At 38.5% G+C, this 27,940-nt stretch overlaps 1 protein-coding gene across 5 annotated transcripts in view; it reads right to left on the bottom strand.

Annotated features, from left to right (window-relative positions):
* GPATCH8 (G-patch domain containing 8) overlaps nt 1–27,940 on the bottom strand; it is a 107,987-nt gene that overhangs the window by 23,047 nt on the left and 57,000 nt on the right. For 4 of the 5 annotated variants that reach the window (XM_026512658.4, XM_057317785.1, XM_057317786.1 and 1 more), the window contains 3 exons: nt 24,806–24,873; nt 24,240–24,326; nt 479–622 (listed from right to left, as the gene is read on the bottom strand). In XM_026512658.4, the coding sequence (XP_026368443.2) occupies nt 479–622; nt 24,240–24,326; nt 24,806–24,873 (299 nt within the window). Of the gene's footprint in view, nt 1–478; nt 623–24,239; nt 24,327–24,805; nt 24,874–26,925; nt 26,971–27,940 lie in introns of all 5 variants that reach the window. The other variant, XM_044389195.3, reaches the window with a different exon arrangement.

The raw sequence follows: 27,940 nt of genomic DNA, 5'->3' as shown, positions 1-27,940 counted from the left end.
AATTCTGTTTTTCTTCTCAAGATTTATCTACCTTCCAAGGTATACCAAAAAACAAAATGACTTACTGATAGGACATAGTCGCCAATAAACAGGAATTCCTATGTACAGAGGATGAAGTGACCAAAGTCTGGGATAACTGTTCAAAGTTTAACATGTTCAGAAAGAGGGAGAAAGGGAAACAAAGCTTTTAGTGATCCTCAGTTGAATTACCAAATTAAACACAAATATAGAAACCATTCGAAGCCAAAAATTTTATGCAAGATTTATGAAGCTCACAATTTTTCACTCTACATAAATTCTTGGAAGGTCTGTCAGGACTTCTGTCACTGAAAAAAATCAAGTAAGTCAGATGGACCTCAGATAAAGACTGGCAGATATAAGAAACCATAGTCACCAAGTTTTTTGGGTACATTTATAAAATTCAATAGTTACAACAGCAAATAAAGTATCTTTTTTTTGTTAGCAAGCAATTCCTCACCTGCTTGTGTGCGTGATCATAGGAGTTGATATGGTTGTCAAATTCCTGATGTTTCTGATACTGCTTATCACAGAGTTCACAGTAAAAGTTGGCTCTGAGATCTTCCAATGCTTTGGCAATTGCCTTCTCTTTATCAACATAATCCTATAAGAACCACAAAATACAAAGAAAAAATGAACTTGGCAGAATTTAAATGAATGTTATAAAGAGGCAGTCTTACCTGAAGAGAGAAAAGGGGGCTTATTTAGTGATACCAGTAAAAGCCAGATGGAACACAAGTGGCAATCTGCCAGGTAATCTGTGTGTCGTTGCTCTGATAATTGTCATTTTTTTTTTGGTAGCCATTGTATTTTATTCAGCAAACTTGTACTATTAATTAATCCACGTGTTTATCATGTATGGGATGCCACTAATGATAAAGGAAAAATCCTTTATCAACTTACTGTATTGAAGTATCTAAATTAATAGTTGTCTTCAGGGGCACCTGGGTGGCTTAGTTCATTAAGCATCTATCTTCAGATCAGGTCATGATCTCAGGGTCCGGGGATCTAGCCCTGCATTGTGCTCCCTGCTTGGCAGGGAGTCTGCTTCTCCCTCCCTTCTGCCCCTCCCCCTACTCATGCTCTCTCTCTCTCTCTCTCTCTCCCCCCCTGTATTTCTCTCTCAAATAAGCAAATAAATAAATAAAATCTTTAAAAAAAACAGTTGTCTTCAAATAAAGTTTTTTAAAAGATGTATTTATTTAAGAGAGCACGCATGCACAAGCACACATACGAATGCACACAAGCAGGGGGAGGGCCAGAGGGAGAGAAGCAGACTCCCTGCTGAACGAGGAGCCCAACGACTCAGGGCTTGATCCTAGGACCCTGAAATAATGACTGGAGCAGAAACCAAGAATAGACGCTTAACCAACTGAGCTACCCAGGTGCCCCCAAAAAGAATTTAATTTTTACTTTGCCTTTTGGCATTATGGTGGAATCCCCTACTCTTATTCCTGGCTAAAAACAAAAAACAAAAAAACCAACCAACCAGATATAAACAACACAATTTTTTTTTTTTTAAGTAGGCTCCACGCCCAGCGTCAGTGACGTCCAATGTGGGGCTTGAACTCACAACCCTGAGATCAAGAACTGAGCTGAGATGATGGGTCAGACACTTAACTGACCGAGCCACCCAGGCACCCTAAAAAACACAATTTTTATTGCATTGTAGAAACCACAGAAGTAAGTATAATCCTCAAAAAGGCAATACAAAACAAAACAAAGCAACTTATCATCTGAAACTAAAATCAGGGCTGTGATGGGCAAGGGCTCTTCTTAGGACATGTGGGTGACACTGGAGCTTGGGGTTTGAGCAAGATGGGAAGCCAGACCAGAGAACCCTCATTAATAAATGAAAGAACCTGTGCGTGGGCTGGCATAGCCAAGAACCTCTGTGTCTTGCCAGAGGGAATAAAAAATACTCCCAGAAGGCACTCTCCATTTTAGTCCTTTAACATTTTCCTAGATTAAGATCAACAAAATAGGGGTTACAATCAAAGATTACTACACACACAAAAGAAAATAAATCTATTTATAGGGCGCCTCGGTGGCTCAGATGGTTAAGCATCTGCCTTCAGCTTGGGTTATGATCCAGGGGTCCTGGGATGGAGTCCTGCATCAGGCTTCCTGCTCCTTGGGGAGCCTGCTTCTCCCTCTGCCTCTGCCTCTCTCTCTCTCTCATGAATAAATAAACAAAATCTTAAAAAAAAAAAAAATCTACCTATAAGTGAGAGTCACAGGAAACAAGCAATAGATTTAGGTGCCCAAAATCTCAGAATAGTCTGTTATGGAATATAAAGCAACTATAAAATGTTTAAAATATAAAATGGAATTACAACAATGAGCAAACATAAAACATATTTAAAAAACTAGGCAGACTGTAGGGGCACCTGGCTAGGTCAGTTGGTAGAACACATGACTCTCAATCTCGGGCTTGTGAATTCAAGCCCTACGTTGGGTGTACGGATTGCTTAAAAATAATTTTTTAAAATAAAATCTTTAAAACAAACAAAAAATTAGGGGTGCCTGGCTGGCTCAGTTGGTAGAGCATGTGACTTGATCTCAGGGTCATGAGTTGAAGCCGTATGTTGGGCGTGGAGCCTACTTAAAAACAAAAAACAGAAAAAAACAAAAAACAAAAAACAAACCCTAGGCAGATTGTAGAAAGACCCAAATGAGACTTCTATAATTGAGAAACCTAACTGTAGAAAATAAACAAAAAAATTCATCAGTTACTTAGAGGATGGATTAAAAAAAGCAGACAAGATACAGCTCAAAAAAGATATAGTGGGGGGAGGAAGCGTGTGCCTGGGTGGCTCAGTTGGTTAAGCATCCAACTTTTTTTTTTTTTTTAAAGATTTTATTTATTTATTCGACAGAGATAGCCAGCCAGCGAGAGAGGGAACACAAGCAGGGGGAGTGGGAGAGGAAGAAGCAGGCTCATAGCGGAAGAGCCTGATGTGGGGCTCGATCCCATAACGCCGGGATCACGCCCTGAGCCGAAGGCAGACGCTTAACCGCTGTGCCACCCAGGCACCCCTTTCTTTTCTTTTCTTTTTTTTTTTTTTTTAAGATTTTATTTATTTATTTGACAGAGAGATAGAGAGCACAAGTAGGCAGAGCAGCAGGCAGAGGGAGAGGGAGAAGCAGGCTCTCCACTGAACAGGTAGCCCAACACGGGGATCAATCCCAGGGTGCTGGGATCATGACCTGAGCCAAAGGCAGCTGCTTAACAGACTAAGCCACCCAGGTGCCCCAGCATCCAACTTTTGATCTCAGCTCAGGTCTTGATCTCAGGGTCATGAGTTCAAGCTCCACACGGGGCTCTCTGCTGGGACTATTTAATAATAATAATAATAATAATAATAATAATAATAATAATAATTTTTGGAAGATTTTATTTATTTATCTGACAGAGAAACAGCGAGAGAAGGAACACAAGCAAGGGGAGTGGGAGAAGGAGAAGGAGGCTTCCTGCCGAGCAGGGAGCCTGATGCGGGGCTCGATCCCAGGACCCTGGGATCATGACCTGAGCCGAAGGCAGACGCTTAACGGCTGACCCACCCAGGAGCCCCAATAATAAACTTTTTTTAAAAGATTTTATTTATTTGAGAGAGACAGTCAGTGAGAGAGGGAACACAAGCAGGGGGAGTGGGAGAGGAAGAAGCAGGCTCCCAGAGGAGCAGGGAGCCTGATGCGGAGCTTGATCCCAGGACCCTGGGATCACGCCCTGGGCCGAAGGCAGACATTTAACAACTGAGCCACCCAGGCGCCCCCCCCAATAATAAATTTTTAAAAAACATAGTAGGGAGGGGAAAATGTTCTGGAATTAGATGGTAGCAATGGTTGCACAAACTTATGGAATATACTAAAAACCACCTGACACTTTAAAAAAGGTGAATTTTATAGTATGTAAATTATATCTCAATTAAAAAAAGACGTAGTAAACGAAAAGAGGTAAAAGACTGAAATTACTTAGAATGTGGCAAAGAGAAAAGGAAACAGATAGTATGAAAAAGAGGTTTAGGAACCATGAAGAATATAGTAAGAATATTAACACATGTATAACTGGAATCACAGAAAAAGAGAATAGACAGCATAGATGAGAAAATATTTGAAGATATAAGGGCTGAGGATTTTTCCAAACTAGTAAGATAACCCCACAGATATAGGAAGCACAAAGTATACCACACAGGCTAAATAAAAATATGCACCTAGAATCACTGAGTGAGACTACAAAGGGACCAAAGACCATCAAATCATAAAATACCCAGGAAAAAAAATTAAAGATCATCCACAATCAGACTGACAGCAGATTCAAAAGCAACAACAGAAGGTAGAAGACAGTGTGCTTCCATGTGCTGAGACAAAATACATTTTATTTGTATACCAAATGACCTATTTTTCAGAAATGAAGGCATTTCCAGATAAAAAGAGTTTTACCACCAACAGATTCAGTAAAAAGAACCTTCCCCTAAAGCAGTATTTCTTTTTTTTTTTAAGATCTTATTTATTTATTAATTTGACAGAGAGAAACAGCCTGCGAGAGAGGGAACACAAGCAGGGGGAGTGGGAGAGGAAGAAGCAGGCTCATAGTGGAGGAACCTGATGTGGGGCTCGATCCTAGATGCTGGGATCACACCCTGAGCCAAAGGCAGACGCTTAACGACTGCGCCACCCAGGCGCCCCCTAAAGCAGTATTTCTAAAATCATACACTGTGACTCACCAGTAGGTCACAGCATTAATTCAGTGGATTGTAACAGGCATAAAAAGGGGGAAAAATAGCAAAATACAGAATATATTTCACATAAGGGTAAATATTATCTTGTAAAACTTCTGTTTCAGTTGTAAATGTTTGCAATATTAAATGTATTTCTTACTGTGGGCCTGAAAGTCACAGTTTCCTTAAGAATGTGCTTTAGGGGGCGCCTGGGTGGCGCAGTCGTTAAGCGTCTGCCTTTGGCTCAGGGCGTGATCCTGGCGTTCCGGGGATCAAGTCCCACATCAGGTTCCTCCGCTGGGAGCCTGCTTCTTCCTCTCCCACTCCCCCTGCTGTGTTCCCTCTCTCGCTGGCTGTCTCTCTGTCACATAAATAAATAAAATCTTAAAAAAAAAAAAAAAAAAAAGAATGTGCTTTAGGGAAGAAGGAAAACGATGCCAGTAAAAAGGTCTGAAATCTGAGAGTAAATGTTAAGCAATAAAAAAAAAAAAAAATATATATATATATATATATATATATATATATATAAAATAAAAAAAACAACACCTAGTTTGCAGGACTGAAAAATGATAAAAGCAAAATGCTAGCTGATATGGCCAAGTATAACAGAAGAGGGCATTCAAACTTTAAGTGTTCTAGAGTCTTTCTATTAATTGAAATAGAGTTAACTTTAGACTTTGTTAAACTAAGTATAATTTACATTAAAATCCCAAGGGTAATAGAAATAGTAAAGAGGGAAAAAGTAAAAAAAACTTCAATTTTATAAAGACAAGACATGTCAGAAAAATCAGGAAAATAGAAGGTAAAAAAGACAGAGTGATAAGTAATCACAAGAAATGTAAATGTATTAAGAAGCTGCCAGAAAAATAAAACCCAACTACATCCTGATTACAAGCAACACCCCTAAAACACAAGGACTTAAAAAGTTGGAAGTTAAGGGACAGAAAAAGATATGCCAGGCAAATACTAACCAAAATAAAGCTGGAGCAATTACAATACTCAACTTTTTTTTTTTTCTTAAAGATTTTTATTTATTTATTCGACAGGATAGAGACAGCCAGCGAGAGAGGGAACACAAGCAGGGGAGTGGGAGAGGAAGAAGCAGGCTCCTAGCGGAGGAGCCTGATGTGGGGCTGGATCCCATAACGCCGGGATCACGCCCTGAGCTGAAGGCAGACGCTTAACCGCTGTGCCACCCAGGCGCCCCTACAATACTCAACTTTTTAACTTATAAAAGTTTTTTTTCCTTAAGGAATCTCTATGGGGCTCAAACTCGCGATCCCGAGATCAAGAATTGCATGCTCTGCTGACCGAGCCAGCCACGTGCCCCATCTTTTTTTAGACTTTAAGGCAAAAAGCATTACTTGAGATTGTGGCCAGTTACAGAGTTAAATATTAAGAAGCTATTCTCCAAATAAGTTGCACTGCTAATCTGAAAAAAACAACACAGATATGCTGGTTATCCACTGGTCTTTAGAGGTTTTGGCTAAAGACTGACCCAACAAGGTGATCCAATTTGCCTCACCAGTTCCACTTAAAAACTAGATATCAAATGACATCTCAAAACAAGCTGAGTACAGCTGAACTTTAACAACATGGTTTTGAACTGCATGGGTCCACTTATATGAGCATTTTTTTTCCCAGTACATATACTGGAAAAATTTTTGGAGATTTGCAACAATTTGAAAAAACAGATAAACCCCATAGTCTAAAAATATCAATAAAAATGAACACTATATGTCATTAATGCATAAAATACATGTAGATACTAGCTTACTTTATCATTCACTACCATAAAATATATACAAATCTATTATAAAAAGTTAAAATTTAGGGGTGCCTGGGTAGCTCAGTTAAGCGGCCAACTCTTGATCTCAGCCAAGTCTTGATTTCAGGATTTGGAGTTCAAGCCCTGCGTTGGGATCCACACTGGGCATGGAGACTACTTGAAAAGAAAAAAAAGTTATAATTTATCAAAACTTGGGTGCACACTTACAGGCCTTACATGGCACCACTAGCAGAGAGAAATGTAAGCAAATGTAAAGATAATGTATTAAATTATGACTGCATACAATTACATGTAGTACATGCTGTACTATTATAATAATTTCATACCCATCTCCCGTTGCTACTGGGGTGAGCTCAAGTGTTGCAAGTATCCACTTAGAGCTATGTGTGATGCTAATTGTCTCTGTATGAGCAGTTTGGCTCTCTGGCAAATCGGGTATTGCAGTAAAAAGTGATATCTCCCAGTTCTTGTGTATTTTTCATTATGTTTAGTGCAATGCTGTAAACCTTGAATAACAACACAGAACCCATACAAAGTGCCAATAGTGATGCTGGAAGTACTCACAAGCAGAGAGAAGTCATGATGTTCTAAGAAAAATTTGAATTGCTTGATACAGACCATAGATTCACATCTGCAACAGTGGCTGCCTGCCATTTCAAGATAAATGAGTCTTGAAATGAAAGTGTAAGGACCATTGTAAAAAAAAGAAAAGGAAATCCATGAAGCTATCGCTGCAGCTACATTAGCAGGCGCAAAACCTTTATTGATTGATTGATTGATTGATTGAGAGCGAGCGGGGTGGGGGGATGGAGGGGCAGAAGGAGAAAATCTTTTTTTTTTTTTTTTTAAAGATTTATTTGTCAGAGAGACAGAGCGCACACGCATACGAGCACACACACACAAGTGGGGGGAGAGGCAGGTTCTCTGCTGAGCAAGGAACCCGATGTGGGACTTGATCCTAGGACCCTGGAATCATGACCTAAGCTGAAAGTAGATGCTTAAACGGCTGAGCCACCCAGGCGTCCTGCAGAGAGAGAATCTTAAACAGGCCCAGCACAGAAACCGATGTGGGGCTCAATCTCTCAACTCTGAGATCAAAATGTGAGCCAAAATCAAGAGTTGGACGCTTAACCATCTGAGACACCCAGGTGCCCCACTTTGTGTAAAACCTTTTAATCTCATATTGAAAATGCAGTTTTTGTGTGGCTTTAGGGTTGCTGTAAGAAAGGAATAGTATGAACTCTGATAAGGTTTAAAAAAAGCCAAAGGGATTACAACACAACTTAAAGCAAAAGGTGAAGGATCTAAAGCTGGAGAATTAAATGCCAGCAAAAGATGGTTTGGTAATTTTACAAAGGGGTTTGGCTAAAAAATGTCAAGATAACAGGAAAAGCGGCTTCTGCCAACCAAGAGGAGCAGACATTTCCCAGACGCCATTAAGAAAATCACCGAGGAGAAAGGTTATCTGCCTGAGCAAGTTTTTTGTTTTGTTTTTTTTAAATAGATTTTATTTACTTACTTGACAGATAGAGACAGCCAGCTAGAGAGGGAACACACAAGCAGGGGGAGTGGGAGAGGAAGAGCCAGGCTCCCAGCAGAGGAGCCGGATGTGGGGCGGGATCCCAGGACTCCGGGATCACACCGTGAGCAGAAGGCAGAGGCTTAACGACTGAGCCACCCAAGCGCCCCTGAACAAGTTTTTAATACAGACAAAAGTACCCTATTCTGGGGGGAAAATGCCCAAAGGACATTAGAAACGAAGAAGAAGCAAGCACCAGGGTTTAAGACAGGAGGGGATAAGATAACACTACTGTTTTATGCAAATGCAGTTGGGTTTATGATCAGGACTGCCGTTACCTATAAAACTAACCCCCAAGCCTTGAAGGGAAAGATAAACACTAGCTGCCAGTCTTATGGTTGTACAACAAGAAGACCTAAACAACAAGAATGCTTCGTCTTGATTGGTACCATCAATGCTTTGTCCCTGAAGTAAGAAAGTACCCTGCAAGTAATGGATTGCCTTTTAAACTTCTTTTGGTATTTGACAATGTCCTTGGCCACCTAGAACCTGATGAGTTCAACAGCGAAGGCACTGAAATGGTCTATTTGCCCCCAAACACACTGTCTCTAATTCAGCCTCTAGATCAGGAGGTCATTATACACAGTACACTATAGAAAGGATTGTCAACACTGTGGAAGAGAACCTCAAAAAGGAGAACATCATGAAAGTCTAGGATGATTATACCACTGAAGATGCCACGGTTGCTATAGGAAAAGCCATGAAAGTCATAAAAGCCCCAAACAATAAATTCCTGCTGGAGAAAACTGTGTCCAGAAGTTGTGCATCACTTCACAGGATTTACAATTCAGCCAATCAAGGAAATCACAAAAGAGACTGTAGATATGCGGGGGGGGGGGGTGGTGGTGGTGGGGAAGGGTTTTAAGATATGGATTTTGAAGAAATTCAAGAATTAACAGACACCACACCAGAGGAATTAACAGGAGATAAGTGCTTCCAAACCAGTGCCAGACAATAAGAAAGGAAATGCAGAAGAAGCAATGTCAGAAAACAAATGGACAGTACACTATCTGGAAGAAGGGCTCCGATTATTCAAGACTGCTTTCGACTTCTTTTACCACACGGACCCATTTATGATATGGACACTGAAACTAAAGCAAAGGGTAGAAGACGATGTACAGAAACTTTTTTTTTTTAAGATTTTTATTTATTTGAGAGAGAGCGAGTGAGCATGAGCAGAGGGAGGGAGAAGCAGACTCCCTGCCGAGCAGGGAGTCTGTTGTAGGGCCTGACCCCAGGACCCCGAGACCATGACCTGAGCTGAAGGCAGATGCCCAACTGACTGAGTCACCTAGAAACATTTTTTTTTAAATGAAAAAGCAAAAAAAGTCAGACAGAAATAATGACATATTTCTGTAAAGTTACACTAAGGGTGTCAACCTCTTCTATTTCCCCTTCTACATCTTCCACCCCCGATAGCAAGACTAATCTCTCCTCTTCCGCCTCAATGTGAAGACAACAAGGATGAAGACCTTTATGATAACCCACTTCCACTTCATGAACAGTATAAAATTATGTCGTACAGTTAATAAACTTGTGTGTGTGTGTTAGTGCCTTTGTGTAAAAATGCAGTAACTATATGGCAAGAATTGTGTGAGATGTTTTTGTGTCATCATCATTGCCTAAGTATTCATTATGAAGGACATCACGTGCAAGACTAGTATGGAAGTGGATAGACTATCCTTACATAGGAATAAGGTAAGTCACATTTGATAGGAAATTAATAATGTATTGGCTTTCTTACTGTTTTATAATTTCGCTTTCAAAGAATTATATTATGTACAGTATGGCTCTCTCCCCTTGTAACTGGAGAAGCTGAGTATTACCTCAGACAGAAATATATATTTTAAATGTAACAATGTTTCTACTACTTAATTATGAATATGACTGCTGTAGGCCATAAAAATTTTATAATCATTCATTAGTGTATAGGCTAGGCTACTGTAAAGCAATCGTATTGATTACACTAGGCTAAAATGAAGCAGTCATACTGCTGCTTCTTCGTTATCAATGCATGAGTGTTATACCTGTAAATTAATTTTTTTCCACATTATCTTTTCATTTTTGATGTCTGGTATTAGTAATAACTATAACACCTATAGTGTTTTATATAAGACAATATTGATGAGGTACTAAAAGATGGTTCATCTTATAAACAGAGGACATGGGATGCCTAGGTAGCTCAGTCAGTTAAGCGTCTGCCTTTGGGTCAGGTCATGATCCCAGCATCCTGGGACTGAGTCCTGCACTGGGGTCCTTGCTTAGCGGGAGCCTACTTCTCTCTCTGCCAGACTCCCCCTGCTTGTGCTCTCTGTCAAATAAATAAATAAAATCTTAAAAAAAAAAAAAATAAACAGAGGACATAAACTTACAGTATTGGTAAGTACAGTATGGTACTGTAAATGTGTCTTCTCTTATTTTAATATTTGCTTTTCTCTAGAGTACTTTATTATAAGGAACAGTATATAATACATATACAAAGTATGTGTTAACTGTCTCTGTTATTGGTAAGGCTTTTGGTCAACAGTAGGCTCTTACTTGGTAAGTTATCACACATTTTGACTGTGGGGAGGATCATGCTCCTAACCCCTGTGTTGTTCAATGGTCAACTGTGTGTTCATTTGCTATAAGGTAGTACAGACGAATGAGAAGAGGAAAGGAATGATAAATGATGACTTGTTAGCCTTTTACAGCAGGGGTAGATAAATCAGTCTCACAATTAGCAGATCCTTCTAGTTAACAGATCTAAAGTCAAGTCTCATTTCAAAGGCTTCTAATATTGGCTTTTCTTCTATTTAGTTTTGTATCCTCTGGATACACTTTCAGGGCAGTTCCATCAACTACCATTTCTCACATGAGTTACTTAAATCAGTAAATAAGAAAAGCTTGCTGTATTTTGTGGAATGCCAGGATGAACCAGTTTGGATAAATTTATTAAAACTAAAAAGTGAATATATAGCACATTATAATTTTTGCCATATTCAATCATTCACCATAATTTTTTAAAAGATTTTATTTATTTATTTTAGAGACAGAGCAAGCGCAAACAGGAGGATCAGAGGGAGAGGGACAAGCAGACTCTGCTCTGAGCACAGAATATGACACAGGGCTCAACCCCCGACCCTGAGATCATGACTGGAGCCAATCAAGAGTCAGATGCTTAGGACCCACTCAGGCACCCCTCATTCATCATAATTTTTGCTAAGCACTCTGGGCAGTTTCATTCTGACTGGCTATTAAGCAACTTGTGGATATTCTTCCTTATCAGTTGGTTTTCTCAAGCTAGAAGTCAGAAAACTTACTTTCTCAACTTCCCTTAAAACCAGGGTTCAGACATGTGATCTTCCCATCAGATGTAACTGCGTAAGACTCTGATTTAAAAGTAAGCAGTATAAAGAACCAAGTGCCAAGCAGAACCCATCCTTCTAGTAAAGGTGGTTACATAAGCATATTTTAATTCTACCTTTTTTAAAAATTTAATTCTATAAGGTTACTGTATAAAAAATAGTATTTATATAGATTTGGAAGATTTACTTTTTCAAAAAAGAGATCAGAAGACTAGATTCAATAAAACACATACCCCCACACTTAAATACTGATTTGTAAGAGATTCTTCATTGCACTTTCTAAATAGGAATCACATTCCTCCTTCCTAAAGTATGTTCTTTAAAATTTCTTTTAGGAGAGTCTTTTGGTGGCAAACTAATTTTCTATCTGAAAATTCATCTATTTTTATCTCTAATCTTAAAGACATTTTTGCTGTGTGTACAATTCTAGGATGACTGTCTGCTCTGAGCACATTTAAGATCCATTAGATTCTAACAGAATCAACTTTGTATTCTGACTTGTTACTGCAACAGTTCTTTGAAGATTATGTCTCTTTTTGTTGTTACTGTACAGTTTTGCTGTGCCTATGGATAAACTTTTTTTTTTTTTCTCACTTGAGATTCATTAGGGTTGCTGAATCTGTGAATTGTGTTTCTGTGAATTGTGTTTTTCATCAATTCTGGAATCTTTTCTTTGAGCCTCTGCCTTACTTTTTCTTTCTTTCTAAAACTCTGCCTAGGGGCGCCTGGTTGGCTCAGCAGTTAAGTGTCTGCCTTCGGCTCAGGTCACGACCCCAGGGTCCTGGGATCGAGCCCCGCATCGGGTTCCCTGCTCTGCGGGAAGCCTGCTTCTCCCTCTCACACTCCCCTTGCTTGTGTTCCCTCTCTTGCTGTCTCTCTCTCTGTCAAATAAATAAAATATTTAAAAACAAAAAACAAAAAACTCTCTCTAGATACGTATTAAGAGCTTCTCTTTTTTTATCATCTAACTCAACCTTTTCCACATATTTTCCATTTCTCTTTCTTGCCCTCCCTCTCTACACTTTGCTATATTCTGGGTATTTCTTCACAAGTATTATAGTTTAATATTTAGCTTTCTATAATCTGCTATTAAATCGTCCCACTGAGGTTTTATATGGTCTCTTACCCTGTACTCATCTCAATCCTTTTTATTTCTTTAAACAAATCAAATATGCTTCTTTTATATAAAAGCTGTATCCGAGCTGACAATTCCAGTATCTTCAGCCTTAAGGGGTGTGATTCTGCCTTTCCCCCTCTTCTCCTGCTAAATCTAGCCCAGAAGGTCTAGTTTCTCAGTTGGGTATATACTATGACTATGATCTCCTATTTTGGGGGGCTTTATGTAGACGCTGTTCTTTGACGTTGAAAATTGCTCTAGAGTTTGAATTTTGCTTCTTCCCAAAGGCAGTACCTGCCTGAGACCAATTTAAACCAGATATTTAATTTACTGTTAAAATGGCACTGATTATTCATAAAAATTTTTTCAATCTACAAAAATAACAGGATTGTTTGCACAGTCCTTTTTAATGAAGTTACTGGGATATAAACTGCAGAAATGATGAGGAAAAACTCAGCAAAAGGACTGGCGGGCTTTGGATATATTTACACATAGAGCTGAGGTTCAAAGAAGTGGGGCTACTAGCATGTCAGATCACAAGGTACATGCTATATCCCCTCACAAAATAGAAATGATATTAATTACTATAAAACAGGGTAGGTAGAGACAGCAAATGGGAATTAGAGTTTTGCCTAGTACTGCAACTGTAATAAAAGTAACAAGAATTTTATTCAAAACTGAAAATCAAGTAATGTAAGTATTATACAACCATATTTAATTATATGCTACATACTAAGTATATTCACTAATATTACGTGGTAGATGAAATGGAAGGGAATAAGATGACAAAAGCAGGTTAACCTGCCACTTCTGAAGTACAAAAATAATGGACGCTAAAAGAAAATAGAGAACAAAGGGTAATTTTAAGTTAAAGGGAACTACAACAAAAATACAATCCATCTATATCTATCTCTATCTATCCCACAGAGTCAGTGACTTTAAAAATCTAATACAAAATAAACCAAACCTATCTCTCACATAAAATATACAAAATTGGGGCACTGGCTGGTTCGGTCATTTAAACATGTGACTCTTGATCTTGGGCTTGTGAGTTTGAGAGGTTACTTTAAAAAAAAAAAAAATATATATAGTTAAGTCATTAAAATTTTTTTTTATATTGTAACGCAGAGCAAAACCCAACTCCATGATGATTATAAGATGCACATCCAAAACAAAGTGATTCAGAAAGACTAAACATAAAAAAAAAAAAAGATCGGGCGCCTGAGTGGCTCAGTCGGATGCTCAACCGACTCCTAATTTTGGCTCAGATCATGATCTCACCATCACTGGATGAAGCCCCATCACTGGATGAAGCCCCATCACTGGATGAAGCCCCATGTTGTGTCCAGCTTCTCACTCAGCAGGGAGTCTGCTGGAGATTCTTTCTCTCCCTCCCCCTGTTCTCTCCCTCAAAAAAATAAATAAATCTTAAAACAAAACAAAACAAAACACGGACACCTGGGTCGCTCAGTCAGTGACCTTCGGCTCAGGTCATGATCCCAGGGTCCTGGGATCGAGTCCTGGGTCGGACTTCCTGCTTAGCAGGGAGTCTGCTTCTCCCTCTGCCCCCACTCCTGCTCATGCTCTCGCTCGCTCACTCGCTCTCTCGTGCACGCGTGCGAAAGAAAGAAATAAAAACCTTAAAAAGAAAAATTTAAAAAAACAAACCCCCCAAAACCCCAAAGATATACAAGGCAATATACACAAAATGAAAGCAGGAATCAAGGTCTTACTTTCAACTGAAGTACAGATTACACTATAAAGCTTTAAACAAGATAAAGAAAGGCACTTTGTAATGTCAATGAGGGCAACCCAGGGTATCTAAAAATTTTGGTATCTATCATAATCTAGCAGCAACATTCATGATGCAGAAATTAGAAATTTATTAAAGTTAGGAGACTCAAATCATCTCTCACTTAATGACAGATTAAAGAGATAAAAATAAACAAGGACACTGAACACCTTAATAATATAGTAAGGTGTGTGGCCTGAAAATAGAAAGCACACCTTTTAAAGTACTCATAGGATGTTAACCAAAAAAGACCATATTAGGTTACAGAGGAAACCATAATAAATTCCAAAAAGAGATACTATAAGCAACATATATGAACACAGTAAAATAAAACTTGGAATTAACATTTTTAAAGGCTTTTCTATAAATCTGAAACCGCAGAATTTCTAGGGGAAAAATGATAATGACAACACTATTTATCAATATATACAGGTGTCAGGTGTAGCAGTGGTCAGGAAGAATACATAGGTACAACTACTTAAAGTAACAGAATAATAAAAACAAAAGCCAAACTCTGGATTAAGTCTCATATGTGTATACTAGGAAATATGTTTCCATTTACATAAAGTTCAAAATCACGTAAAATTGGGGTGCCTGGGTGGCTCAGTCGGTTAAGTATCTGCCTTTGGCTCAGGTCATGATCCCAGGGTCCTGGGATCAAGCCCCTCATTGGATTCTCTGCTTGGTGGGGAGTCTGCTTCTCCCTCTGCCTCTCACCCTGCTCGTGCTCTCTCTCTCGTGCGTGCTCACTAAAAAATAATAAAATCTTAACAAAAAATAAAAAGAAAATACTCAAAACCATGTAAAATTAAACAATACATGTTTAGGGATACAAAACACATTGCAAAACCATTTTAAAATGTAGTAAGGGTCAACAGGGCACCTGGGTGGTTAAGTCGGTTAGGCGTCTGACTCTTGATTTTGGCTCAGGTCATGATCTCAGAGTCCTGAGATCGAGCCGGCATCAGGCTCTGTACTCTGTACAGAGTCCACTTGGGATACTCTCTCTCCCTCTGCCCCTGCCTACGCCCCTTGAGCTCCCTATTCCTCTCTAAAATAAATAAAATCTTAGAAAAAAAGGAGGGGTCAATAAAAGAGGGGATAACATTTCTTGACTCACTCTATGAGACCAGTATTACCCTTTAACAAACACTTCACAAAAAAACTACAAGCTAATATCTCTTATGAATATAGATACAAAAATCCTCAACAAAATGCTAGCAAACTGAGTCCAGCAGCATATTAAAAGGGCTACACACCATGGCCAAGTTGGACTTATCCCAGGAATGCAAAACTGATTCAATACATAAAAATGAATTGACGTAATATGCCATATTAAATAAAGGGGGGGAATCCCTATTTTTTCAATAGATATAAAAAATTTAAAACGCATTCAACAAAATCTAACATCTTTTCATGACAAAAACACTCAACAAACTACAAATTGAAGGGAACTTCCTCAATTTGATATGGGCATCAATGAAAAAGCCCTAGCTAACATCATACTTAAAGGTTAAAGACCAAAAGCCTGCCCCACACTAAGATCAGAATGAAGATGTCTGATCTTGCCACTTCTACTTAACATGGAAGTTCTGAAAGTTCTAGGCAGGGCAATTAGATACAGGAGGAGAATAGGCATCTAGATTGGAAGAAAGAAGTAAAACTATCTTTATTCATAGATGATGTGACATGTAATAAAACCTAAAGAATTCACATTAAAAACTATTAGCACTAATAAATAAGTTTAGCAAAGTTGCAGAAAATACAAGATCAATACATGAAAATCAATAGCATTTTAAAAATAATATTTAGGATTAAATTTAACAAAAGAAGTACAACACTTAACAAATAATGAGAGAAATTAAAGAATATCTGAAGAGGGACTCCTGGGTGGCTCAGTTGGTTAAGCCGCTGCCTTCGGCTCAGGTCATGATCCCAGGGGTCCTGGGATCGAGTTCTGCATTGGGCTCCTCGCTCAGAAGGGAGCCTGCTTCTCCCTCTGCCCATTGCTCCCCCTGCTTGTGCTCCCTCTCCCCTCTGACAAATGAATAAAATCTTAAAAAAAAAAAAAAAAAAAAAGATCTAAGGAATATGAAAAAAATCCTGTGTTCATGGATTGGAAGATTTAACACATTGTTAAAATGACAATACTCCTAAAACTGACCTACAGATTCAACAGAATCCTTATCATAATCACAGCTGACTTCTTTGTAGAAATTGACAAACTGATTCTAAAATTCATACAGAACTGGGAAGGATCAAGACTAGCCAAAACAATCCTAAAAAGGAATAAAGTAGGAAGGCTCACACTTCCCAACAGGAAACCTTACTACAAAGCAACAATAAGCAAGACCGTGATTTTCTTTTTTTTTCCCCTTTTTCTAGATTTATTTATTTGAGAGAGAGAGAGAGAGAGAGAGAACAAGCAGGAGGGGCAGAGGGGGAGACGAGAGAGAATCCGAAGCAGACTCCTTTCCGGGCGGGGAGCCAGACACAAGGCTCAAACTCAAGACCCTGAGATCATGACCTGACCTGAAACCAAGAGCTGGATGCTTAATCGACTGCACCAACCAGGTGCCCCAAGACCATGATTTTCAACGAGATTCTAAGACCTCGCAATGAAGAATCGTTTCAACAAATGGCACTGGGACAAATGGGTAGCCACATGCAGAAGAATGAATTGGAACCCCTACCAAACATGACATACAAAAATTAATTTAAAAAATTTATTTCAGGGGCACCTGGGTGGCTCAGTCGGTTAGGCGTCTGGCTTCAGCTCGGGTCATGATCCCACATCGGGATCGAGTCCCACATCGAGCTCTCTGCTCAGTGGGGTCTGCTTCTCCCTCTACCCTTCCCCCCCTGCTCATGATCTCTCTCACTTGTCTCTTGCAAATAAATAAATAAAATCTTAAAAAAATAAAATAAATTTTAAAAAAATAAAAAATTTATTTCAAAATAGATCAAAGACTTAAATGTAAGAGCTAAAACTACCACCTCTTAGAAGGAAACATAGGTATAAATTTTCATGGCCTTGGATTAGGCAATGGGTTCTTAAATATGTCACCAAAAACACAAGCAACGAAGAAAAAAGACAATGGACTTCATCAAATATTAAAAATTTGTGCATCAAAGGACATTTTCAAAAGAGAGGGCAATCACAAAATGGGAGAAAATATTTGCAAATCATGTATCTGACAAGGGTCTCATTTCCAGAATTCATACAGAGTTCTTTTAACAATAGAAGGACAGCCCCATTTAAAAATGGACAAAAGATCTGAACAGACATTTCTCCAAAGGAATAATAAATGGCCAGTAAGTGCATGAAAAGATACTCAACATCATTAGTCAGGAAAATGCAAATAAAAAAACCCATGATTAGATACCATTTCATACCCACTAGGATGGCTTTAATAAAACAAACAACAAATTAAAGTGAGGATGTAGAGAAACAAACTCTCATACACTGCTGGTAGGAATGTAAAATGGTGCAACCACTTTGGAACAGTCTGGCACTTTCTCAAAGAGTTAAACAGAGAGTTACCATATGGCCAGCAATTCCACTCCTATGTAGATACCCAAGAGAACCAGAAAATATCTTTACACAAAAACTTGTACAAGATGGTCACAGCAGCATTATTTATAATAGCCAAAAAGTAGAAACAACTCAAATGTCCATTAACTGATAAATGACTTAAGAGACTGCAGTATATTCAATGTAATATTCAGCCGTAAAAAGGAAATGAAGTACTTATACATGCTATTAACAAGAATAAACCTTGAAAACACAATAAGTAAAAGAAGTCAGATACGAAAAGCCACATATTGAATGATTCAACTTTTATGAAATGTCCAGAACAGGCAAATCTAGAGACAGAAAGTGGTTCTCAGCGGGGAGAAGGTAGGGTGAGGAATGACTGCTGAAGAGTATGGGGTTTCTTTTTGGAGTGATGTTAATGTTCTGGAATTAGTAGTGATGGTTGCACAACCTTGTGCATATGTTAGGTCTTTAAATTGTATACTACAAAACGGTAAATTTTATCTCAACAAAAATCTATCTGAAAAAATGGAAGGGAATGATAAACACAAAAAGATAGTACCTACCTCTGAAGGAGGAAGAAATGGAATGCAATCATAAAGTTACTGATTATGTTTTTTTTCTTAAACTGAGTAGAAGACACACAAGTATCTGTAGTTATTCTTAAATCTTACACATTTTTTTAAAAGATTTTATTTATTTGAGATAGAGTGAGAGAGCATGTGCAAGCAGGGCAGGGAAAAGGAACAGAAGGAGAGGGACAAGCAGACTCTGCGCTGAGTGTGGAGCCCAATGTGGGGATCAATCTCACAACCCTACGATCACAACCTGAGCCAAAATCGAGATTTGGATGCTTAACTGACTGAACCACCCAGGCGCTCCTTATCTTACACATGTTTTTAAAATATCTTATCAGTATTTAATAAAATAAAATATAGTATTTAATAAAATGAGACATTTCTTTCCTGTTAAAATTTAAACCTATTTAAATTTAGAGCCAAATAGCTCTATAACCATGTGCAAATATAATTTTCATAAAAATGAAATTAAAAAATAAAAGAATGGAAGGTGATGTAAAGGAGGCAGTGAATGTAGAGACTACTCTTTTTTTTTTTTTTTTTTTTTTTTTTGAGACTACTCTTTAAGAAGTTTAGTTCTAAAGACATGTAAAAAGAGAAGATGGTAGGGGTGCCTGGGTGACGCAGTCGTTAAGCGTCTGCCTTTGGCTCAGGGCGTGATCCCAGGGTCGTGGGATCAAGCCCCACATCAGGCTCCTCCGCTATGAGTATGCTTCTTCCTCTCCCACTCCCCCTGCTTGTGTTCCCTCTCTCGCTGGCTGTCTCTCTGTTAAATAAATAAATAAATAAATAAATAAATAAATAAATAAATAAAATCTTAAAAAAAAAGAGAGAGAGAGAGAGAAGTTGGTAGTCACAGAGAGTGGGAGTCAACAGAGTTGTTTTTTTAGTTAGTGGTTCTCTTCCCCAGCAAATGTGTGAGCATGTTTACTGGTGACAGGAAAAGAATGAATAATGAGAGAGGCTGCCAAGGTTACATTTTTTTTTTTTTTAAAGATTTCATCTATTTATTTGACACAGAGAGAGAGAGCAAGCGAGCACAAGCAGTGGGAGTGGGAGAGGGAGAAGCAGACTCCCCACTGAGCAGGGAGGCTGATGTGGGGCTTGATCCCAGGACCCTGGGATCATGACCTGAACAGAAGGCAGACGCTTAATTGCGCCACCCAGGCGACCTAAAGGTTACACCTTTACAAAGACGTAAAGTCCTTTTATAAGATAGAGGTCTAAGCACCAGAATTCATAGGTAGGAATTATCCTTTGATGGATGGTGAAAGGGGAGAAATATTTAAGGACAGGAATATTTGGGCCCAAGTTTGATGGTGGACATTACAGGCAGATGAATGCGCTCTCACCTGATGGTCCAAATTTTCTTTGTTAAGTTTTCTATTAGGAGTAAGGGAAGGTGGAGGAAGGACAAGGGCAGTTGAGGGAAGATGAGGGCCTGAGAACCAATGCTTAAGAATAAAGCCGAGGGGACAAAGCAGGAAATGACAAAATAAAGATTAGTTGGCAGTTCTGTGAGCCCAGTGAATCAGAACCAGTCTCATACTGAACTACAGTAAACATGCAGAAATGCAAGTACTTGTACTGACTGGAGACAGGCTGTTGGTAAATAAGTAGCTATGACACAAGGATTAAAAGAAAAGAGTTGGGATCAAAGTGTTGAGGGAAATAAAAATCTGTGGTGCTTGAGAGGTACAAATTAAGGAAAATCTAAGTTATTAGAGTCAAGGTTCCAAGATCATGTGAAGGTGAAGAACAAATATAGTGAAATAAATGAGTGACAAGAAGGAAGGGGAAAGGGTTTCACAAACGGTTAAGAGTTGACAAGATTTCTGTGCATCCGATCAATAAAATGGGGTAAGTAATTCTTGCTTTACCCAATACGAAGAGTTCAAATGAGAAATAATTTCATGGGGTAGGGGAACAAAAAGAGCCTCAAGATATAATGCATAATCTTAAGAGGCTATGAATTACTCAGCTATTTCATTTATTATTCACTTGATAGTGTAACTTTTACTTGAAAACAATAAAATGCATTCTTTAGAATATTTATTTTATTTAAAAAAAGATTTATTTACTAGAGAGAGAGCACAAGCAGGTGAAGGGGCAGAAGGAGAGGGAGAAGCAGACTCTCCGCTGAGCAGTGAGCCAGATGTGGGGCTCGATCCCCAGACTCTGGGATCATAAACTCAGCCGAAGGCAGATGCTTAAACGACTTGAGCCACCCAGGCGCTCCACTTTAGAATATTTCTATTCCTGACAGTATACCAAATGTATCTGGCTCTTCTCCTTATTTCAAAGAACTTATTTATTCAATTCATATTTACTGAGTACTTATGTGCCAGGCTTTATGTTGGATACAGTATATATACTGGTAGACAAATAGACACAGTTGCTCTCCTCAATGCCATTTCTGCCAAACAGTAGTCAGACCATAAACAAGTGAACAAACAGAAATTTATAATTATAAATGATAAAAGACAGTGTTGCAAGAGAATAAGGCAGAGTGGAGGATTTATATAAACTGGGTGAAGAGGGGGGCACCTGGGTGGCTCAGATGGTTAAGCATCTGCCTTCGGCTCAGGTCATGATCCCAGGGTCCTAGGATCGAGGCCCGCCTTGGGCTCCCTGCTCGGCAGGGAGCCTGCTTCTCCCTCTCCCCCTGCTGTTTCCCCTCCTTGTGCTCTTTCACTCTGTCAAATAAATAAATAAAATCTTTTAAAAAATAAATAAATAAACTGGGTGAAGAGGGAAGGTTTTGAAGCTAAGTCCTAAAGGATAAAAAAGAACCATGTGAAAGATGATGAAACATAGTGTCATAACCATTCAGGGCCTAAGGACAGTGTTTAGACACAAAAAGAAGGCCTAGCCTAGCTAGGTCTGAACACGATGAACTCCAACATCTGAAGTTTAGGCCGAAAAGAAGGGACCAACAAAGGAACCTACACAGAAGCAGTAAAGGACAAAGGAAGGAGAAATATAGGAAAGTATGAAATCTTCAAAAGCAAGAGAAAAGAAAATGTTTTAAAGAGAAAGGAATGGTCAATTGTATTCAATGCTGCCCAGAAACAGATTATGGAATAAGAGTTTTAAAATATCTACTGGATTTAGCAAATAGAGGTATTTTGTGGCCTTAAGTGAAGTGGTTCAGGGAAAAGCACTAAAGCCAGCCTAAATGGGTTGAATAGTGCATAAAGAAAAGGGCAGGGAGAAGGACTAGGAAAAGAAAAAAGGAAGAGAAGGAAGATTTCACTATATTATAATTCTGGATAAAATAAAACACACAGGAGCACCTATCTTGGGCTCCTGGGATCAAGCCCCGAGTCAGCTTCCCTGCTCAGTGGGGAGTCGGCTTGTCCCTCACCCTCTGCCTCTCCCCCTCGCTTGTGTTCTCTCTCAAATAAATAAAATCTTTGAAAACACACACACACACACACACACACTCTCTCTCTCTCTCTCTAATATATAGCTGAGCTCAACTATATATTGCCTCAACAGGGCAATCCCTAGATGCTTGAAGATGAGGCCTCAGGACCTTGATGATAGAAAGCTAGTAAGCTCTCCCTGTGAAAAGTTCAGAGATACGAAGAGTTGTCTCCATGGGTGTCTGGGCTGGCTCAGTCGGTAGAGCACACAACTCTTGATCCTCAGGTTGTGAGTTCAAGCCCCATGTTGGGTGTAGAGATTACTTAAAAAATAAATAAAAATTAAAAAAAAAAAAAGAAAAGAATTGTCTCCATCCTTGAAACAGGACCTAGAAAAACTGCACTACATCATTACCTTCTCTCCATGAAGACATCAAGAAATTCACCATGTATCAGGGTATAAATGGAAAGGGTCATGTATAAGAAGAGGCTGGAACTTCAGACCAGTCATTGGTGGACTTCAAGGATTTACACTTTCTACTCACAGCAGGAACCCTTAGTTTAGGTATTAACATTTTAAAACCAGTCCATCAGTTAAGACCCTAGATTTTAGCAAAGGCACATATGAAGAACTCCCTCCGAAATCCAGGATACAACAAACTTCCACAGAATGATGAGATGACAACCAAAACTGCAAGCCACACAAGGAGACAAACTACTATGAAAAGGTCAGGAGAAGCGACAAACTATAAAAACACATATCAAGTACTACAGATAACAGAAGATTTGAAAGAAATTATAAAATAAAAACATTAAAATGTTTAAAAAGAAAAAAAGGCACAAACAGCACCCCAAAGACAAAACCCAGGCATTACTAAAAAACCGAAAACCAAAAGCAAATTAGAAACAGAATAAAAGAGATATTTCAAGAATTTAAAGTCATTGCCAGTGAAGCTGTTTTTTAAAAAAAAGTCAGACATGTGGGGCACCTGGGTGGCTCAGTCAGTTACGAGTCTTAAGCGTCCGACTCTTGGGTTTCAGCTCAGGTCAATGGAGCCCCGTGTCCTCTGCACTCAGTGCAGAGTCTGCTTCAAGATTCTTGACCTCTGCCCCTCCCCCACCTTGCTCTCTCTCAAATACATACATCTTTTTCTTTTTGAAAGACTTTATTTATTTGTCAGAGAGAGAGGAAGAGCACAAGCAGGGGGAGAAGCAGGCAGAGGGAGAAGCAGGCTCCCCACTGAGCAAGGAGCCCGACTTGGGACTCAATCCCAAGACCCTGGGATCATGACCTGAGCTGAAGACAGATGCTTAACGACTAAGCCACCCAGGCACCCCTAAATAAATCCTTTAAAAAGAAAAAAAAAAAGATTTTTAAAAATAAATCCCTTTTCCCTCTTCCCATTTTAAGGTTCATGACCAAAATCAGTTTCTTTCTTTTTTTTTTTTTTAAAAAGATTTATTTATTTATTTATTTATTTATTTATTTATTTATTTATTTGACAGAGACAGACAGCCTGCGAGAGAGGGAACACAAGCAGGGGAGTGGGAGAGGAAGAAGCAGGCTCCCAGTGGAGGAGCCCGATGTGGGACTCGATCCCGGAACGTCGGGATCACGCCCTGAGCCGAAGGCAGACGCTTAGTGACTGTGCTACCCAGGCGCCCCAAGTTTCTAAATGATAATCTTAACTAAGCCTATTTCTTACCTTCAAATTTACCTATTTTATAGTAGAGACTGGGAATAGTACATCTTGAAAGGCATGTTCCCTGGTCAGTCTATTTGAAAGCTAACTTATAACATGGTCTAAACTACTTTTCTGCAGTTTAAACTAATCCTTTAAAAAGGAAAATATTGATGTTCTCAATTTTTTTTTTTTTTAAGAGAGAGCAAGGGGGAAAGGGAGAGGAAGAGAGAGAATCTTAAGCTGGCTCCTTGCCCAACATGCAGCCTGACACGGGGCTCAATCTCATGACCCTGAGATCATGCTCTGAGCCGAAAACAAGAGTCGGCTGCCTAACCAACTGAGCCACCGAGGTGCCCTTCAATTTGTTATTCTTAAAATACCTTATCCATTGAAAAACAAAAGTCTTGTCAATAGGTTCAAGTTCCCAAAGGATCTTAAATAACAATTTTTACTGCTACTACTCCCTACTATGTAGCAGGCACTGTGTTTTCAAACATTAATGCAATCATTTCAACAGAATTATTAAGTGGGTATTAGCTCTATAGTTTTTACAACAGCAATATAGGAAACTAACAGAAACCTAAGGCCTACTACTAATCATCACTAAACATCAAACAAATGCTGTCATCAACAGAGATCCTTTTCATCAAAATGAGTATCTCTTTCAGTGTGAGCACCCAACATGCAGAATGGCTTCATTCAAGTACCTTGTACTTCTGTCTCAATTCTTCTGTGTCTTCTTTTTCTACTTCTAGGACACGGCGCCGTTCGGTAGCATCTTCGGCATAATCAAGCTTAACAAAAATAGATATAATTAGTCTTAATTACTAAAGTACCCCAATTAGCTAATAAAAAGTCACTCACACAACTACAGTATTACATGAAAATAAAAACTTCATATTATAGTCAGCTACCTTTTGCTTTATTGTCATCCCACAGAGAAAATGTGTGCAAAATAGCTAATTAATCCTTTCATGCTGGTGGTTCCCAACAGACTCATTTTTTTATGATAACGGACTTTATTTCAGTGTTCAATGCCAAAGAATTAGGAGTAAATGGAGAAAATATTTTAGGCAGGGGCATTATCTGCCACCTACCTGCTTCAAAGCCAGCACTAAATGAGAATGTAAAATATGTTTTAAAGTTTCCAAAGAAAAATATTAAAACTATATTCTACCTAATAAGTGTATTCTTGTAATGGCATTTGAATTTGGAATTAATATGAATTTTAAACACACCACTTAAGGAAAAATAGTTAACAAGATCAATTTACCTCCATTTCCATGCGACCCATGCCCATGACATCATACTTGACGACAATCGGAATGGGATCTGTTCTCCCTGTAACAGGAACACATAATCAAGGTAAGAGGCAAGGCTAAACCAACAGTTCACTTTATACATTGGGTTTGGGTGGTTAGAGATCTTGCCTTGGAGTGCAGAGACCAGAAAGCTACAGTGAACCAAACACAAGCCATTCTCACAGCTTACAACCAAACCTACCGCTCCCAGTTTAAGCCTAACTAACCACCTTGGTTGACATTCCAGTTGGGGAAAATTCCAGATTACTATGACAAAATTAAATAAGTAATTCAAAGCACTTCTAAGCAATGGCACCAGGAGATTTAAAATAAAAAACTTTAGAAACTTCTTTTTAAAATGATCCCCAAATAACTTTTCATCAAGAATCACTTCACTCTTACTGTCCACTGACATCCTCCCACATACACTTTTAAAACTAGTAATAGATATCTCAACGGATATGCTTAAATTAAAAAAAACCACGGTTTCAAACATGATACAGGAAAACTCTGTAATTGCAACTCAGCATGCTTAGTATTTTTTTGTTTTCAATAATTAACTGGGGCTGCGACAAAATTTAAATAAAAAGCAACAGTTAGTTGCCCTTAGGGACAAAAAATTGTTTTACTTTTAAACTGGTGCTCTGAGGTCTCATTCTCCAGAGTGGATTTAACACTGGCTGTGGTAATCGGTAAGCTGTGAAAAGGACTAGTTGCGAAGAAAATTGACTTTAAACTAATCAATCTATGCTGGAGATTTTTAAAAATGTATATTTAATCCACTCATAACCAGCCAAACAAAGCAAAATGGGGCAGACAAGCACTTTACTACCACAGCTGTTTTACATCACAACTTGCGCTGTTTATTGTGATGTAAGCCCACTGAAAAGAGGACTGACTTACCTTATCCGTTGTACACCTTTAGTGAAAAAACACAATGTTTACTTCCCTCATCATTTCACTCAGGCTGGTGTAAACAATTGTTTTGTTTGTTTTTTGTGTGTTTTTGTTGTTGTTGTTATACAGACATATGTATTATACCTTTGGGCTAAAAGTTGAGTTTTGTCAGGCTAAATCTGAGGTATTACCAAAACCAATTAAAAATAAATAAATGCCATATTCATGACTAGGCTTAGTCCTGGAGAAAAAGGAAGAAACTGTTTTCAAAGTGACTGGCAACCACTTATATCCAGTTGCTCCATAAAGGTGTTTAATTTTTGTCTTTAAAACATAATGAAAAACAAATTCAGAAGTTTACTTATCACCAATATCCCAAGATAGTTTTCAAACAATAAGGAGATAATTAGGAATAATTATCACAGTGAAAGTTTAAGTTAATAAAGATCCTTTCATGCCAGGGGAAAAAAAAAAGGAAAAAAATTTCTAAAATACGGCCTTCTTTTAGAAACTATCAAAGACTGCCAGTTAAACAAAATGAAAATGCATACTACCTTATGCCCAATGGTATAATAAATAAGCAGTGACTGCAATCTTTAGCAAAAGGACCAAATTAAAGACAGGTTATAAAAATGACTTCCTAAGTGCAATATCACTTTCATAACGTCTCAATCAGGGATTTACTGGTAAAATACACAAATGCTCCAATGAAAGAATTGAAAAGAAATGTCAAAGGAATTTACTTTTTTTGGTTTTGGTTCCTTTTTTGGTCTGTCAGAATTTGTTTTGCAAGAATCAAGAAAGTTTTGGTACAAATTCATTACCTCTGTAAACCCCTGTTTATAAACTCTACATTAGTACTTTTGCCTTCTAAGGCAGTCAAAGTTTGTTTTAATTTATTCATAAATTGCAGTAGCAAGTGCTAGTGCCCATTACATTGTGGGAAAATCAAGTTTTTGACAGTATTAGAATTTAATGTTTTAACTGATTTTTTTTGGCAGTTCTAACACAAACAGATACATCCCTTCTTAACAGTACCCTTTAATGAACAAGGATCAGACAAGTTGCATAAGGAAAGGAAAGGAAAATGAAAAAGACCAAGCAGAAGGATGAAGGCTACAACAGAGAAAGTAAGCCTAACATATTGGTGCACTGATGACAAAAGGAGTAATTCAGTCTGAAAATAAAAAATTACCACTGCTAAGTTTACCATCACCACAACAAGTCCAGGATCATAATGCTGTAAAAAAGAAACACCATTTGTTAGGCAGAAACCATTAGGGTAGGAAACAGGCCTTCTAGCAGGCAGATGGCAAGGGGTAAAGTAACAATTGGTTTGTCCCTCCCCCAATTTTAGCTGAAGAAGAGGAAGGACACTTTGTGCTACAGCAGCTGTTTTCACATTGGTTGGCCCACGGTGTGAGATTTTTGCGCTGCTACTTGAGAACACGTACAACCTCCTCTTTAACAATTCGGGGGGGGGGGTGTTAAAGTGAGAGAACTAGCTCTAGCTTCCAATTTCTAATTTAACTATTCATTCTGGTAAATCAGTATTCAGGGCCCAAGTTGGGACTTCTCCTTAAAGAAATAACATCAAAGACAGATCAACTGGACAGTGATCAAGTCATTTCCTTCACTGAAAGAAAGAACTCTAAGAGGATTTATGGGTGGGAAGGGAGTCATCAAGACCTTGTTAAAAAAATATATAAGTAAAAGATCTGGAAAATAACCTTTTACACTAAGTGCTTAGAAAACTTATGCGTATTTGAGTTCTGTTATGAATGAATAAAACCCCTGAAGTAGCTTTCCTTAGAAATTTGTTTCCTTTTAATGAAGTCTTCCCAGGCTTGCCAACATCTTTCTGCATACGACAAAGCCAAGCTCCGAAGGAGACCAGGAACTCCAGAGAAAGTGACATCGAAATGGCTGTCACATTCATAATTAGTCCACTCAGAAAATAATCTGAAGGAATTATAATAACATTGGTGACAGAGGGGAACTACACTTATTGTGGTGAGCACTGAGTACCGTACAGAACTGCTGAATCATGTTGTACACCTGAAACTAATGTAACCCTGTATGTTAATCATACTTCAATTAAACAAAATTTAGGGGCGTCTGGCTGGCTTAAGTCAGTCGAGCACACGACTCTTGATCTAGGGGTCGTGAATTCAAGCCCCACCTTGGGCATAGAGCTTACTTATAAAATA

This window comes from Ursus arctos, unplaced genomic scaffold (genome assembly GCF_023065955.2).
Source record: "Ursus arctos isolate Adak ecotype North America unplaced genomic scaffold, UrsArc2.0 scaffold_24, whole genome shotgun sequence".
NCBI classification, from domain to species: Eukaryota; Metazoa; Chordata; class Mammalia; order Carnivora; family Ursidae; genus Ursus; species Ursus arctos.
This window is presented reverse-complemented; position numbering and strand designations above follow the sequence as displayed.